Source organism: Gekko japonicus, unplaced genomic scaffold (assembly GCF_001447785.1).
Source record: "Gekko japonicus isolate JY-2015 unplaced genomic scaffold, Gekko_japonicus_V1.1 scaffold892, whole genome shotgun sequence".
NCBI classification, from domain to species: domain Eukaryota; kingdom Metazoa; phylum Chordata; class Lepidosauria; order Squamata; family Gekkonidae; genus Gekko; species Gekko japonicus.
In genome coordinates this window covers 70277-87117 of record NW_015174869.1, presented here as the reverse complement: position 1 = coordinate 87117, position 16841 = coordinate 70277, and the positions used below count along the sequence as shown (strand labels likewise).

At 49.4% G+C, this 16841-nt stretch overlaps 1 protein-coding gene across 1 annotated transcript in view; it reads left to right on the top strand.

Moving 5' to 3' along the window:
- WDR61 (WD repeat domain 61) overlaps positions 1-13861 on the top strand; it is a 26456-nt gene extending 12595 nt beyond the window's left edge. Inside the window, exons 6-11 of the mRNA XM_015424783.1 lie at positions 902-1050; positions 2758-2851; positions 4426-4519; positions 8371-8463; positions 9376-9454; positions 12348-13861. Of these exons, the coding sequence (XP_015280269.1) occupies positions 902-1050; positions 2758-2851; positions 4426-4519; positions 8371-8463; positions 9376-9454; positions 12348-12437 (599 nt within the window). The 3' untranslated portion in view covers positions 12438-13861. The remainder of the gene's footprint in view (positions 1-901; positions 1051-2757; positions 2852-4425; positions 4520-8370; positions 8464-9375; positions 9455-12347) is intronic.
- Positions 13862-16841: the final 2980 nt, after the last annotated feature.

Here is a 16841-nt window from a genome sequence, read left to right as displayed (position 1 = left end):
CCCCTGTTTCTGTCATTGTTAGTAAACAAGCAAGGAGAAGGTTGCCAGTAAGAGAATCGACCAAACATCCGAAAGCAGCCTCGAAGAATGTACACAAAATCTGTTTTTTGCAAAAATATTTCTAGTGATATAAGCTATCATGCAAAGTGCAAACGAAGTACAAAGTGCGTAATTACATTAAAAGGCATACAATTACAGTCAGGATATAAATCCTACTGAAATGCAATCTTAAGTGGACAGAGTCTATAAACAATCATCCTTATGCTGTAAGAACTACATGCACTAACCTCGACGACGTCATGCTCCGGGGGACTCATCTTCAGCTCTTAAAGAGAATGTTTTTTTCTGTTCTTACAGCATAAAGAAGATTGTTTATAGCAGGGGTGTCGAACTCCTTTGTTAATGAGGGCCGGATCTGACGTAAATGAGACCTTGTTGGGCTGGGCCTTGTGTGTCATAAAATGTAAGGCCGGGTAGCGGAGATATAAACTTTATAAATGACACAAAGGTGGGTTTTTTTTTTACTTAAAATAAAATGCTTAAAACATTAGCTCTGTAAGCTGCAAACCTACTTTTTGATTTATCGACATTCGCCACAGAGATCTCATGCTCAGAGTTCTGAGTCTAGGACCCAGGTTAAAACATGAAGTGGCTGAGTGATTAAGAGTCTGGCGAAGCAAGCTATGATGCAGCAGCAGCAGAACTGGAAGCAGGAGATGGCCAGTTCCACTGCTGGCCTGATGGAAGCTCTCTGGGGGCCTGATCCGGCCCCCGGGCCACATGTTTGACACCCCTGGTTTATAGTCTTGGTCTCTTTAAGGTTGTATTTTAGCAGGTTTTACGTCCCGATTGGGCCAGGCTGGAAGGTTCTGACCCATTTCCTTGTCATCTTTTTCCACAGTTGACGCCTGGTCGCTGGCCTTCTCTCCTGATTCCCAGTACATCGCCACAGGGAGCCACATCGGAAAAGTCAATATTTTTGGCGTGGAGACTGGGAAAAAGGAATACTCGTTGGACACCCGAGGCAAATTTATCCTTAGCATTGCATATGTAAGAATCCTGGTGCTTTTGTCTACAAACTTGTGCGTGCAGTCTTTTCTTTCATCCCCCACCCCCTTCTTTTACTAGTACGGTTTACTTTGCCCCCGTACCTGAATTGTACTGAATTGTGCTAGTATTACAAAGTGGATCTAGGGAGAGATGATTGTACCCTAGATCTCCATTCTGGGAGCAAAAAATAATCAAGAACCAGTGTGATGTAGTGAATAGTGATGCTCTGTGTTCTTGGTGCTTGGGAGGGAGCAACAGTGGGGACAGTGGTAGGGTTTCTGGGGTTTTGGCCCCGCTGATGGACCTCCTGATGGCCCCTGGGTTCTGGCCACTGTGTGTTCTGGGTTCTGGCCATTGGCCTGATCCAACATGGCTTCTCTTATGTCTGGGGCAGTGACGCTCTGTATTCTTGGTGCTGGGGGGGCAACAGTGGGAGGGTTTCTAGAGTTCTGCCCCTGCTGGTGGACCTCTTGATGGCCCTGGGGTTTGGCAACTGTGTGACACAGAGTGTTGGACTAGGTGGGCCATTGGCCTGATCCAACATGGCTTCTCTTATGTTCTTATGTCTGGGGCAGGGATGCTCTGTATTCTTGGTGCTGGGGGGGGCACAGTGGGAGGGTTTCTGGGGTTTTTGCCCTGCTGGTGGACCTCCTGATGGCTCCTGGGTTCTGGCCACTATGTGTTCTGGGTTCTGGCCATTGGCCTGATCCAACATGGCTTCTCTTATGTCTGGGGCAGTGATGCTCTGTCTTCTTGGTGCTGGGGGGGGGCACAGTGGGAGGGCTTCTGGAGTTCTGGCCCCGCTGGTGGACCTCCTGATGGCCCCTGGGTTTCGGCCACTGTGTGACACAGAGTGTTGGACTGGGTGGGCCACTGGCCTGACCCAACATGGCTCCTCTTATGCTCTTATAGAGTGTCAGACTAGGACCTGGGAGACTCCAGGGTTGAATCCTGGCTCTGCCGCGGAAGTTTTCTGGGTGGCCCTGGACCCGTCTCACACATTCTCAGTCTCAGCTACCTCACAGGGTTGTTGTGCGAATAAAATGGAGGAGAAGAGAATGTAAGCTGTTCTCGTTCTCTGTCTCAGGGAAGGCGATAAGTGAAGCAAATAAATAAGCGCCGTGCATGTGTTGAAACGTACGAAGCTGTCTTGCACCGGAGTCAGGCCAGTATCGTCAGCTCTGTGTCAGGTGGCCCTGTCATAAGTCTGGAATGTGGAGAGGTCCCCTCCCGTTTTCTGTCTCAGCTCTCCCCGGCTCACCAACTGTTTGCTGTCTTATGCGTGACCTTGTAGACGCTCCAGCTGCAGTTTTACTTGGCTGGGAAAGTTAACGGCTTTTGCTTTGCCCCGCGCGTGCGAGATGTATCCATTGGCTCATGCTTACCAGGGGGATGTTTGATTCTAGTATAAGTCAGAGTATTGGCAGCCATTCCTGACACAAAAGCTGTACACGTGTCTCTAGTACCAGCTCTACCAATAAACGGGTATCTTCTCATGAAGCCCTGTGTTGCATATCACTAAGGACCCTGACACTCTGGCTTGCAGCGGCTTTCCCCCCCTCCGTCTCCCAGAAATCCATTGGTGCAGGCAAAGCAAAGGAGAGGTTTAACACTGTTGGGTTTGTTTGCATCTACCCGGTGTCTTGTCATCCCAGCGGGTGGCAGAGAACCAGCCGATGATAACGCCGATCCTTGTGTCCTTGGCAGAGCCCAGACGGGAAATATCTAGCCAGCGGAGCGATCGACGGCATTATCAATATTTTCGACATCGCCACCGGGAAACTTCTGCACACGCTGGAAGGTAAGGCGCGGAGCCCTTCCCGTCTCCGCCTCCCTCTCCCTCCCCAGCTCTTTCGCCACACTGGTTCTTCTCATCCTCTCTCTCCTGGCCGGGGCGACCCCCCCTTTCTCGTCCTTGCCCGCCCTGCGCGTGAAAAGAAAACAGACGCGAGGCCATGATAAGCCAGCCCCATTCAAACATCGCGAACAAAGCACAGTTTGTGTCTGAGCCTCAGTTCTTCGGCAGCGCTCCCTCCCCTTCCTAGTTTAGGAGTTTCTGGTGACGTTTACGTTGGGGAGTCGGGACAAAGTGGAGCTTATCTCTTTCCTGGCTACCAAGAACAAGAGGTTCTCCCAGTTTGTTCCGGGGCCCAGTCGTGTGCCTATGAGAAACGATGCTTCTGTCCCAAAATGTCACTTTGCTGCCTCATCCTCTGTATGTGACTACTCGGGTCTAAGTCCAGTATGAGCCCGCACAGAAATGTGGTGTCCGTGTTCAGGTCCTCCTTGTCGGTTGCAATATTAGGCCCGGGAAGGAAATCCGTTTCGCTCGTCGACGGCTCGGCAGCTGTTTGCGGGACTCTCGATCTGCCCGTTTCCCTCTTAGGCAAGGGTCTCCAACCTGGCGCCCCTGGGCACCACGGCCTCCTTTGACCCCTCTCCTGGCTCCCGCCAAGTGTTTTTAAAAGTGGGTGGGCCCAGGTGGGCTTTTGCCCAGCAGGGCTTCCGATTGGCCACTGGAGATTTGATGGGCTGTGCAGATTTTTTAAAAAATGTTGCTTTGGCGGTGGCAGCAGCAGAAGAGATTGGATTTATACCCCACCTGCCCCTCACTCGGAGTCTCAGAGCGGCTTACAAACTCCTTTCCCTTCCCCTACCCACAAAAGACACCCTGTGAGCAGTGTTCCCTCTAAGCTGAGTTAGTGTGAGCTGGCTCACATTTTTTTAGCCTTCGGCTCACACATTTTTGCCTTAGCTCAGGGAGGATGGCTCCAGAGCAATCTAATTTATGCAGTAGCCAAATTGTTCGCCCACACCTTTAATGCCAGTAGCTCACAAAGTAGAATTTTTGCTCAACAAGACTCCACAGCTTAGAGGGAACATTGCCTGTGAGGTAGGCGGGGCTGAGAGAGCTCTTTCCAGAACTGTCCCTGAGAGAACAGCTCTGAGAGAACTACGGCTTGCTCAAGGTCATCCAGCAGGTGCGAGTGGACGAGTGGGGAATCAAACCCGGTTCACCCTGATTAGAGTCCGCACTCTTAACCACGACACCAAATTGGCTCTCGGCTGCCAGCACGGCACAAGAATATTCGCTCTGTGACCGAAGGTGAACTCTAGCAGTCATTTTGTGGTTGGTTCCACCTCCCACAGCAGCCATTAGGTGGCAGCCGTCTTGTAGGCCGTGCCCAACACGCCGTTTTCAAAATTCCAAAAGCGCCTGCTGGTTCGAAAGGTTCTGAGGACCTCCTGCTCAGAGGTTCCGGATCGGATTTCCCCTGCCCAAACAGGCGGGAGAGACGATTGGGCAGCTCTTTCCGGGTCAACATGACGGACGAGTGACCGGAGATAAAGATGGGTTTCCTCCTGTCTTTTCAGGCCACGCCATGCCTATCCGTTCCCTGACGTTCTCCCCGGACTCCCAGCTACTCGTCACAGCCTCGGACGATGGCTACATCAAAATTTACGACGTGTGAGTACCGGTCCCTTCCCCCCTACTCCCCCAGAAAACAAAAAAAGTCTGTTCAGGTGGGGCAGCCGTGTGGGTCTGAAGCAGCAGAACCAAGTCTGGGTCCAGCGGCACCTTTAAGACCAGCAAAGCTTTATTCTGGGTATCAGCTTTCATGTGCGGGCACACATCTTCAGATAAAACCAAGTCTGAGTCCAGTGGCACCTTCTAAGATGTGCAGGGGTCATTTCATAGAAAAAGAAATGCAGGAGCTCATTCGCATAGCTCATTAGCATAACTCATTTGCATTTGCCACACCCCCTGACCTCACCGGAAGTGTGTCAGGAGGCAACAGGGGAACGCGCAGATCTGCCCTCACAGAGGAGGGAGAGCTTGTACCTGAAGGTGGGCCAGGGGGGCTCTGCAACTTAGCTGGCTGCTTCTTGCTCCTCATGGCCCGACTGAGGGCTGCTGGGAGCAGGGGGCGGGGCTTGTTGCATGTTCCCGCTCCCTGGGCTCTTTTTTTTAAATTAAATTTTAAAAACCAGTTAAAAATAAGAAAGTAGATCCTGATGTTTATGTAGCGCAAACAGGGAGGTGTCAATTTTATGTGCTGCTGACGCTCCTGGGCTCTTTACTGCGGAGCTCCGCTCCTGTGTGCTCCTGTGGGAAATGACTCCTGAAGATCAGCAAAGTTTTATTGTGGGTATCAGCTTTCGTGTGCAGGCACATGTCTTCAGATAGAAACAAGTCTGAGTCCAGTGGTACTTTTAAGACCAGCAAAGTTTTATTTTGGGTACAAAGTTTGAGTCCAACGGCACCTTTAAGACCAGCAAAGTTTTATTCTGGGTATAAGCTTACCTGGTGCACGCACACTTCTTCTGATCTGGTATCTGAAGAAGTGTGCGTGCACACAACAGCTTATACCCGGAGTAAAACTTTGCTGGTCTTAAAGATTCCACTGAACCTTAAAAAAAAGAAAAGAAAAATCGATGTAATTCATCAAATGAGTTCAAGAGAGTTCAGACTGCTTGGATCTCCCAAAATCACACCCGGCTGGATCCTAGCTGTTGGCTCTGTTTTCCTGTCAATGGTAGCATGCACCCTGTGAGACGGAGGAAATAGGTAGGACTACATCAGAGGAGATATTTCCCCTCTAAATTACTCTGATATTCTCTTTTTATATGGGATGACTGAACCATAAGAATCATATAAACCTTCTGATCCAATCAGAATAGAGTTAAGGATTCAGGGGAAAATAGGTACTACTTTATACCTAAATTGCAGGTATATTTTATTTATTTATTTATTTAGGCATTTTTACCCCGCCCTTCCCGCAAGCAGGCTCAGGGCGGCTTACAAGGGGCGACAGCCCATGCATAAAATCCAATAAAACAATAAAATCATAATAACAATAATACATAACAACAATAATAAAGGGCTTTAAAAACAAGATGGTCCTGAGTGATTATGATGGCATCTTCAGGTCAGCCTCGTTGAGGTACCACTGTCCAGCAGATTCATGCGTTGTTAATATCACACAATATATGGCTGAGCTTCCCAGGGCGATCCCAAATCCTGTTGCCGTTGCCACCGTTGGTGGTCGTGGCAGCGGCGGCCCCTATGTGAAAGCCTGGCGGAAGAGCTCTGTCTTGCAGGCCCTGCGGAACTGCATAAGGTCCCGCAGGGCCCTGATCTCCTCCGGGAGCTCATTCCACCAGGTAGGGGCCGCCACTGAGAAGGATCTGGCCCTGGTCGCAGCATGTTTTACCTCCCGGGGACCTGGAACCACCAGATGGTTTTGGGTCCCCGACCGAAGTGCTCTTGGGGGTATATGTGGGGAAAGGCGGTCCCTCAGATAGGTCAGACCCTGGCCATATAGGGCTTTAAAGCTTACAGAGGTTTGCAGAACAGGTTTGCTTTTGGCGCACACCCATGGAGTGGACAGGCAACGCTGCGTTTGATCTGCAAAGTCGATCAATCTGGAAATTGGTTCCCTTCAAACACCCAGCGCTCTTTCAGAGGATGTTCAGGGTTGACTTCTTTGTATCCGCTTCTTTGTTTCTAGTCCAGAGGGACGGCATTCTTTGTTTGCCAGTTGGGTGTAGTGGCTAGGAGCGTGGGCTCTCATCTGGGAGAACCAGGTTTGATTCCCCACTCCTCCACCTGCTGGTGTGACCTTGGGTCAGTCACAAGTTCTCTCAGAGCAGTCCTCAAAAGAGCTCTCTCAGCCCCGCCGACCTCACCGGGCGTCTGTTGTGGGTAGGGGGAAGGGAAAGGAGATTGTAAGCCAGCTCTGAGATGCCTTCAGATAGAGAAGGGCAGGGTGTAAATCCAGTCTCTTCTTCTCTTCCGGCCATCATGTTTTCCAACTTGTATTTCTGCAACCATGAGGGCTAGAAACCAGTTCCATTTTTTGGTGCTCCCTTTAAACTCCTGTAGGGATTCGACCATATTCATTTAACAAACATGTCCAGTAAGGAGACTGAGATGGCTTTTATAAGACCTATGCATTTCTGTCCCCATAATCCATATCCCATTTTTCACAGATCTTCATTAAGGTAATTATTTAAATGTCTTCCAGCAAATTACCTCCCGGAGAACCTAATTGATAAAATCATAGAATCTCAGAGTTGGAAGGGGTCGTAGAGGCCATCTAGTCCAGCCCCCTTCTCAATGCAGGATCAGCCTAGAGCCTCCCTGACAGGTGTTTCTCCAGCCACTGCTTAAAGACTGCCAGGGAGGGAGAGCTCAACACCTCCCCAGGCAGCCGACTCCACTCTTGCACAATTCTGACTGTCAAAAAGGTTTTCCCTAAGATAAACAGGTTGCTTACCTGTAACTGATGATCTTCCAATGGTCATCTGTGCATTCACAGCTATGGGAATAGTGCCAGCGTCGATTCCGATCCGGGAAACTTCTAGAAAGCTCAAAAGATCTGGGGGCCCTCCCCTGGGCACGCGCAGCCCTCCACCGCACAGGCCCGCGGGTGGGGCCCCAGCATCCCGCCGGTTCCCTTCTGACCGCCGCGTTGAGCAGCTGTGTCTGCGTTGGTCTGGGAACTTCTGTGAGGGGAAGTAAATTTTCCTCAGCTCTTCGTTTCTAAAAAGAAAAGAAAAGTAAAAGAACTGTTACTTATAGTTTGTTAGTTTAGTTTAGTTAGTTTTCCTGGGTTTTCCGACCGTTGTCGGGAAAACCCCCCCCCCAATCTTCGGGTAGGGACCTTTTTACCTCACGCTTACCGTCGCTTACGGCAAAGCGTTGGGGATTTTTTAAACGTTGCACCCGTTGTGCTAACCAGTGAACTCCGACGGACGGTCACTCGTCGCGTCTGGACTGCCTGGGGGAAGCGCATAAACCAGAATCCTGCATCCACTGCGCTAAATTTTCCAGCCAGACACGTAAGAATAGAGCAGCACAACTCTGACTGTCAAAAAGTTCTCCCTAAGATCCACCTTCCTGCCCTTAGTTTAAACCCATTCTTGCGAGTCCTCTCCTCTGCGGTCAACGGGAACAGCTCCCTGCCCTCCTCCGAGGGACAGCCCTTCCGATACTTCAAGAGAGCCATCCTGTCCCTCCTCGACCTCCTCTTCTCCAGACTGGACTCTCCAAGTCCCTCGGCCTTCCCTCATATCCACTCAGGTTTAGCAGGGAACCCCTGCCTCTATGCCTCAGGGATCTTTGGATGCAGCAGAAAATTTGGAGACGCTACCGCTGCATGCCCTCCCTTCGCGGTTGCGCGTGACAGAGGGAGGCTCGTAACGGGGGCCAAACTGGCTTCCCACTGCGGTCTCCGGAGACGTTTGTCGTGTTTCCCAGACGATGACCACGCAAAGGGGTCCTTCCAAAGCAGATCTCGCTTTTGAATCCCACAGGCAGCACGCAAACTTGGCGGGCACGCTGAGCGGTCACGGGTCCTGGGTGTTAAACGTTGCCTTTTGTCCGGACGACACCCATTTCGTTTCCAGGTATGTAGCTCGTCGACCGTCTTTGGTTTTCATTGGGCCGAGGGTGTTTGGGATGGTTGACAAACGCAGATTCTCGGAACACGCTTTAAGGACATAAGAAGAGCCTCGCTGGATCAGACCAGGGGTCCATTTAGTTTGGCATCCTGTCTCTCATAGAGGCCAACCAGTTCCTCTGAAGGTCCAACAACAGGGCGTTAGAGGGCGAGGCCTTCGTAAGAACATTAGAAGAGCCCTGCTGGATCAGACCAGGGGTCCATCTAGTCCAGCATCCTGTCTTTCATAGTGGCCAACCAGTTCCTCTGAAGGTCCAACAACAGGGCATAGAAGATGAGGCCTTCATAAGAACATCAGAAGAGCCCTGCTGGATCAGTGGTCCCTCTAGTCCAGCATCCTGTCTCTCACAGTGGCCAACCAGTTCCTCTGGAGGGCCAACAGCGGGGCAGAGAGGCCAAGGCCTTCCTGATGTTGCCTCCTGGCTCTGGGATTCAGAGGATTACTGCCTCTGAACGTGGAGGTTCCCCTCAGTCACCATGGCTAGTAGCCATTGATAGACCTCCGTGAATCTCTCTAATCCCCTTTGAAAGCTGTTTATTCCTGTGCCCATCACTGCATCCTCTGGCAGCAGATTCCATGTTTATATATTTTTTGGCCATCAAGTCAAGCTGACTTGTGACGACCCCTAGTGGGGCACCAGGTTGGGGGCCCCTGCGGCAGGATGCGTGCATTGGTTCCATCCAAATGATCGAGATGGCGGGGCGATGGTGTGGGCCCTGTCTCTCTGATGCTGTGTGGGGTTTTGATATCAGGGGCTGTGAGCATTCACAGGTGTATAAAACAGGAATCGTATTCCTGATAGCGAGGTGAGCGTTGCCGAGAGACTCTGCGGCTGACGGCCCGGTTTCTGTCTTCCAGCTCGTCTGATAAGAGCGTGAAAGTTTGGGACGTGCCGTCGAGGACCTGCGTCCACACCTTCTTCGACCACCAGGACCAGGTAGGTAAAGAACTTTGCAGCACAGTCCGTTTCAATAGCGTTGGCAAGCCAGCGTGTCAGACTTGAAACACTCCGTGGATTTCTGCCAGTTCTTCCCTTCTGCTGCGGACTACCAACTCTCCGTTCTCATGCTGTTCCTTGGCAGGGTGGGGGTCCCGTTTCCCCCAGCAGTGGCATTTGGGGCTACAGTGGACAGAGGGAGCCACAAAAACTGAGCTCCTCAAACGGCAGTCCCTTCCATCACTCCCTCTAAGCTGCGGAGTCTTGTGAGCAAAAATACTACTTGGTGAGCGACTGGCATTAAAGTTGTGAGTGAGGGATTTGGCTGCTGCATCGATTAGTTTGCTCTGGAGCCCTCCTCCCTGAGCTGAGACAAAAACGTGTGAGCCGGAGGCTAAGAAATTGTGAGCTAGCTCACACTCACTCAGCTTAGAGGGAACCCTGGTCCCTTAAGAACGTAAGAGACGCCAATGTTGGATCAGGCCAAAGGCCCATCCAGTCCAACACTCTGTCACACAGAGGCCAAAAATACCAGGTGCCATCAGGAGGTCCCCCAATGGGGCCAGGACATTAGAAGCCCTCCCCCTGTTGACCCCCCCCCCGAGGACCAAGAAGACAGAGCATCACTTGCCCCAGAGCCCCTATCTATACCTTGTGGCTAATAGCCACCGATGGACCTCTGCTCCATATACTTATCTAATTCCCTTTTGAAGCTGTCCATGCTTGTAGCCGCCACCACCTCCTGTGGCAGTGAATTCCATGCGTTAATCACTCTTTGGGTGAAGAAGGACTTCCTTTTATCCGTTCTATCCCGACCGCTCAGCAATTTCATGGAGTACCCACGAGTTTTTGTATTGTGAGAAAGGGAGAAAAGGACTTCTTTCTCTACCTGCTCTATCCCATAAATAATCTTATAAACCTCAATCATGTCACCCCTCACTCGTCATTTCTCCAAGCTAAAGACCCACAAGCGCTTTAACCTTTCCTCATAGGGAAAGTGTTCCAACCCTTTGATCATTCTAGTCGCCCTTTTCTGCACTTTTTCCAAAGCTATAATATCCTTTTTAAGGTGTGACCAGAACTGCACACAGTATTCCAAATGAGGTCGCACCATTGATTTATGTAGAGGCAATTTGATATTGGCTGATCTGTTTTCAATACCCTTCCTAATAATCCCCAGCATAGCATTGGCCTTTTTTTACTGCAGTCACACACTGTCTCGACATTTTCAGTGAGTTATCCCTTCTGACCAGTGTTCCCTCTAAGCTGAGTTAGTGTGAGCCAGCTCACAGTTTTTAGCCTCCGGCTCACACATTTTCGTCTCAGCTCAGGGAGGAGGGCTCCAGAGCAAACTGATCTACGCAGGAGCCAAATCGCTCGCTCACAACTTCAATGCCCGTAGCTCACAAAGCAGGATTTTTGCTCACAGGACTCCACAACTTAGAGGGAGCATTGCTTCTGACCGCAGAGATTTCTGGTGGTCTCCAGCGATAAATTTTCCAGCGGATGACTTCCAGAGTCTTGTGTTTCCAGCTGAAATTTGCTCGTTGTCAGCTATGCTGCCATGGGGTTGGGAAGTTACTTTGTGTCTTGTTAATTGCTGTTGCATTCCTTTCACTATCCCTTCGCTGTAACACTTATCTCTAGAGAAGTGCAGGAGGATATTGTGTTGTCTAGAGGTCTCTCATCTTCCTTGGGAAAATCCTGATTCCCAGCTTTTGCCAGCTAACGGTTACCTAACTCTGCCCGCGCGCCAGAGGGTGCCCTATTGGCCCATAGTATGGGGGGTGCATATGAATGCCCTATAGCCTATCTGGTTCTATGGGTTGCTGCCATTCTTAACAGTGCCTGTGTTACTGCATCTATAGTTTTGCAATAAAAGTATAGCCATTCCTGAATGCGTGTACTTTGTTGTAAGCTGTGGGTTCTGACACCTGTGTCCTTGCACAGACAAACTGTGCGCTTGCAGTTGAGTAGGACAGTTGGCCTCAATCATATTGTGAATCGGCTGGTGATTGGAAACCACGGGCTTATATATCGCGTGGTGTCACATGGCATATCTACTGGGAAAAGTACAAGTGGAAGAAGTGCAGAGGAGGGCGACCAAGATGATTTGAGGATTGGAGCCCTTTCCTTGGGAGGAAAGGCTAAAGCGTCCGGGACTTTTCAGTTTAGAAAGGAGACAAGGGGGGTGGGGTGGGCGTGAGAGAGAGGTTTGTAAAATTATGCATGGGGTGGAGAGAGTGGGCAAAGAGGATTTTTTTCCTCCCTCTCCCAAAAGACTAAAACTTGAGGGCATCCAATGAAACTGGTGGGCAGTAGGTTTGGCATGGGAGGATCACGCAAGTCCACAGAGCCTTTACCTAGACCGGCCAGGGGGACGCAGGATGGCAGAAGATATTTCGAATTTGGTAAGGGTAAAAGGAGAAGGAATGACTCCATCTGGCTTACTCCCGCCACTGGCAGTGTTCAGAGCATCAGCAGCTCTTTAAACGAGCGTCTTAAGCAGGGCAGTTTGGTGTCATGGTGAAGTGCGCGGACTCTAATCTGGGAGAGCCGGGTTTGATTCCCCCACTCCTCCACTTGCACCTGGCTGGATAACCCTGGGCAAGCCGTAGTTCTGACAAGAGCTGTTCTTGAAAAAGAGCCATTTCTGTCAGAGCTCTCTCAGCCCCACCTGCCTCACAGGGTGTCTGTTGTGGGGAGGGGAAGGGAAAGGAGTTTGTAAGCCGCTCTGAGACACCTTTCGGTAGTGAAGGGCGGGGTATAAATCCAATCTCTTCTTCTTCTTCACCCAGCGTTGTTTACCAAAGCGTGGACGTTACGAGATGTTAAACCTTTCGTGTGTCTTTTCTCTGCCTCTGACCTTGGTTTCTTTTCCTGTAATCCACAGGTCTGGGGCGTGCAATATAACGGAAACGGATCCAAAATTGTATCGGTGGGCGACGACCAGGAAATCCACGTTTACGACTGTCCGATTTAAGCCCACCCTTACCCCGCCTGGTTGGACTTTGGCCACGTTACATGGCATCTGTAACAGAGCGCTGCCAGACTCTTGGTGTGTTGATTTTGGGAATTATCGCTCCGGCATCAAGCAAAGCCTTTTCCTGTCCTGCAGCGACAACAAAAATAACCAGCTTTAACCTGTATGATTTTTGTTGTTTTGTCTGTTTCTTTTTTTTATAAAAAACCCCACCCACAAAAATAAATAACTTAATTGCCAGTAGCATACTATGGTCAGTTCTCAAACAGCAAGTGAGTAGTAGAAGCTGGCTGTAAAACCACAATGCACAGATTCTTTCTGTGGGTGTAAAAAAGACAAAACTGCAGCCACCCAGTCCGCTTTGTTAGCCTTAATTTTTGAAGATGGGTTTTCCTCTGTGCTTAATTGCAACATGTTTTAGAAAGTGGGGTGGGCCAAGGTGGTTCTTTTCCCCAGGAAGGGTTCTGATTGGCCACTGGAGATTTGATTGGCAGGGCAGATTTTTTAAAGTGTTGCTTTGGCAGCAGCCGCCACCACAGGACAAGAATCTTCACCCTGAGACTGAAGGTAAGCGGGGGTGGCCACTTTGTGGCTGGCTCCGCCTTCTCCAGCAGCCACTAGGTGGCTGTGGCCACCCCACACAGTCGCAGTATTCCAACAGTGCCCGCTTTCCACCCCCACCAAAAATGACAATATGCAGGTGAGCCCTGCGTCTCTTTCTTCCCCTGAGTTGGGTAGGCCTGTGGAAGTCCTAGAGAGGACTTCCTCTGTGTCGGCCTAGAGAGGGGAAAGGGATGGTTGGATGAAGGCTGACAAACTGGAGGTCAGTCTAGACACGACTGATCCAAGAGGACTGCCATTCGCCTAAAGGAGTAGGTTTGTAGCTTGGAGGTGCTGCTGGATCGTGGCCCAAATTTGGAGATGCTGGTGTCCCGCGTGTCAGCTTTGTCCGATGACGGCGAAGCCCCTTCAGAAAGTCTGACTTGGCCGTGATGAGCGATGCCACGGTTACATCCAGGTTACGTTACTGCAATGGTCTCGAATCGTTGTGGGGCCTGCCTTTGGAAACTGGCCCCAAAGGTGGTGGCCAGAAGAGGGCAGCAGGACCTTACCTTTCAGGACTCGAAAGGGCTTGGGGACAGGGAAGCTGAAGGACTATTTACTGTCCGAGTTGATGTCAAGATCCTCTTCTCAAGCCCGGCTCTGTGTCATGGCTTGGGGAGCGTGGAAGATGCTGTCTACAGACAGGGCTTTTCCAGTGGTGGCCCCTCAACTTTAGAATACATCAGCTACCTGATATTAGTGGCTAAGCCAAAATCATTTGTTTTACCCAGCCTATTAAGTCTGTGCTTGTGTGTCGGTGAATGTCCATTGTTCTAAGCTGGTTTTATGATCTACTTTTTCCACCCAGGAAAAATACAAACTGCACCATTAAATATATATTTTTGGTTGTCTTCATTGCCTGGTTTGTTTTGTTTCTGTAACTTAGAAGCAAGATCAGTTTATTGTTGATTATTTTAGGCTGGAAGAACTGCATATATGATTTCTAATGGGATCAAATGGGAACACTGGGGCAGCAGCAGATAGATCTTAATGGGATCACACAAAGTCAGTGTTCGACAGACTTTCTAATGAGTATAGAGTCAACCAAGAAAAAGTCACTGCAGTCTAATTAGTTGAGGACTGTGTCAAAACATCTTGCTGAATGACCTATGGTAACCCCAATGACCTCAAGTAACCCCTCCACTAATTGGCAACTTTGCAGAATGACCTAGAGTAACCCCAATGACCTCAAGTGACCCCTCCACTAATTGGCAACTTTGCAGAATGACCTAGAGTAACCCCAATGACCTCAAGTGACCCCTCCACTAATTGGCAACTTTGCAGAATGACCTAGAGTAACCCCAATGACCTCAAGTGACCCCTCCACTAATTGGCAACTTTGCAGAATGACCTAGAGTAACCCCAATGACCTCAAGTGACCCCTCCACTAATTGGCAACTTTGCAGAATGACCTAGAGTAACCCCAATGACCTCAAGTGACCCCTCCACTAATTGGCAACTTTGCAGAATGACCTAGAGTAACCCCAATGACCTCAAGTGACCCCTCCACTAATTGGCAACTTTGCAGAATGACCTAGAGTAACCCCAATGACCTCAAGTGACCCCTCCACTAATTGGCAACTTTGCAGAATGACCTAGAGTAACCCCAATGACCTCAAGTGACCCCTCCACTAATTGGCAACTTTGCAGAATGACCTAGAGTAACCCCAATGACCTCAAGTGACCCCTCCACTAATTGGCAACTTTGCAGAATGACCTAGAGTAACCCCAATGACCTCAAGTGACCCCTCCACTAATTGGCAACTTTGCAGAATGACCTAGAGTAACCCCAATGACCTCAAGTGACCCCTCCACTAATTGGCAACTTTGCAGAATGACCTAGAGTAACCCCAATGACCTCAAGTGACCCCTCCACTAATTGGCAACTTTGCAGAATGACCTAGAGTAACCCCAATGACCTCAAGTGACCCCTCCACTAATTGGCAACTTTGCAGAATGACCTAGAGTAACCCCAATGACCTCAAGTGACCCCTCCACTAATTGGCAACTTTGCAGAATGACCTAGAGTAACCCCAATGACCTCAAGTGACCCCTCCACTAATTGGCAACTTTGCAGAATGACCTAGAGTAACCCCAATGACCTCAAGTGACCCCTCCACTAATTGGCAACTTTGCAGAATGACCTAGAGTAACCCCAATGACCTCAAGTGACCCCTCCACTAATTGGCAACTTTGCAGAATGACCTAGAGTAACCCCAATGACCTCAAGTGACCCCTCCACTAATTGGCAACTTTGCAGAATGACCTAGAGTAACCCCAATGACCTCAAGTGACCCCTCCACTAATTGGCAACTTTGCAGAATGACCTAGAGTAACCCCAATGACCTCAAGTGACCCCTCCCCTAATTGGCATCTTTGCCAAATGACCTATAGTAACCCTGCCATTAGGGTTACTATAGGTCATCTGACAAAAATCCAATTAGTGGTGGGGTTACTTTAGGTAATTTGGCAGGGATGCCAATTAGTGCCAGAAAAATTGTTACCGTTTGGTATTGTTGCATGCTAATAGTGTTGCCTAGTTATTGCTGTTATGCTAAATATATACTTTTTTAAAATACCTAGATATAAGCAACAGAACTGGTTCATTTTTAACCACAGTCCAAACAATAATTTAGTTAAAAAGGAAGATGGGTTGATCCTGTTGGCTATTAGGCATTGTTGAAAACTATCTTTGCTTTTAGCAGTGTTTAACTAACAGATCTCTAACTTACATCAATACCTACCAGGCAGATATTGTTAACAGATTCTATTGGTTATTGTTAGACATAAAAACCTGACCGTTATTGTTCAAGTCTAACCATCACCAACAGAAACTTGTTAAAAACTGAATGGATTCTGTTATTCAGGAGTGGCTAGAAACGGGGGTACTGCTCTGTAAGACTCATTGCAGCCACAGATAAGTAATTTTTAGCAGTAATGGAACATCCACACAGGGTTTCCTAAGGATTCCCTCAGTGCCAGGGGTATTTTTTAAAAAATGGCTAGTAGCTCTCGCACTCTAATGTAAGCCTGCTACAGGGCTATGTGGCAACTACTGACTTTAAAAAAGGCCTAAAGATTACTGCCAGATGGGGAGAGATAACAGAAGTAAAAGATGGCATTGTTTTGGGTGGGGGTTGAAACCCCCACACCTTCCTGTTCTGGAAAGATCATACAAAAAGAGGTTTAGGGAAAACAGGACAAACCTAGAAAGTCGATTGGAAGACGTGTGGATCCTCTGGAAATAAATGACCAATCCTCGTGTTGGGGAAACCTGGCAGAGCCAAATGTCCGTGTGGAGGCAGCCAGTGTTATTTGTCCAAAACGAACATTTGTGTAAGTCAGATCCTGTCCAACACTAACAAGCTCTGTTACGGTGCTGTTATCCTCACATGACAACGCCTATCCTTTAACAGTTACTGTTAAGTTCTGCTAGGAACACACAAATCCGGTTGGGTTAGGTTGTTAAAGCACAGAATCGGCCTAACTTACAAATTGACGGGGCCCTTCTGTGGCCAGGGTGTGGGAGTAAATGGACTTTGTCCAACGGGCTTGTCATGGTTTGCCCCGAGGTCGACAAACCATTAGGTGATGGAGGGGTCATCTGGGTTTGACAAGCACATCAACGAGAAACAGACACCGTGAAATGAATCACCCTCAAGTGTGGAAACGGGGAGCCAAAACTTCCCGGCTTTTCCCACCCTTTGGGTGCCAAGAGAGCGGCTGTTCCCTTGGCAATATGGGCCAGACGTCTTCCGCTTAACCTTAGAACTCACCAGATTAAAAAAAGCCACGAAGGGC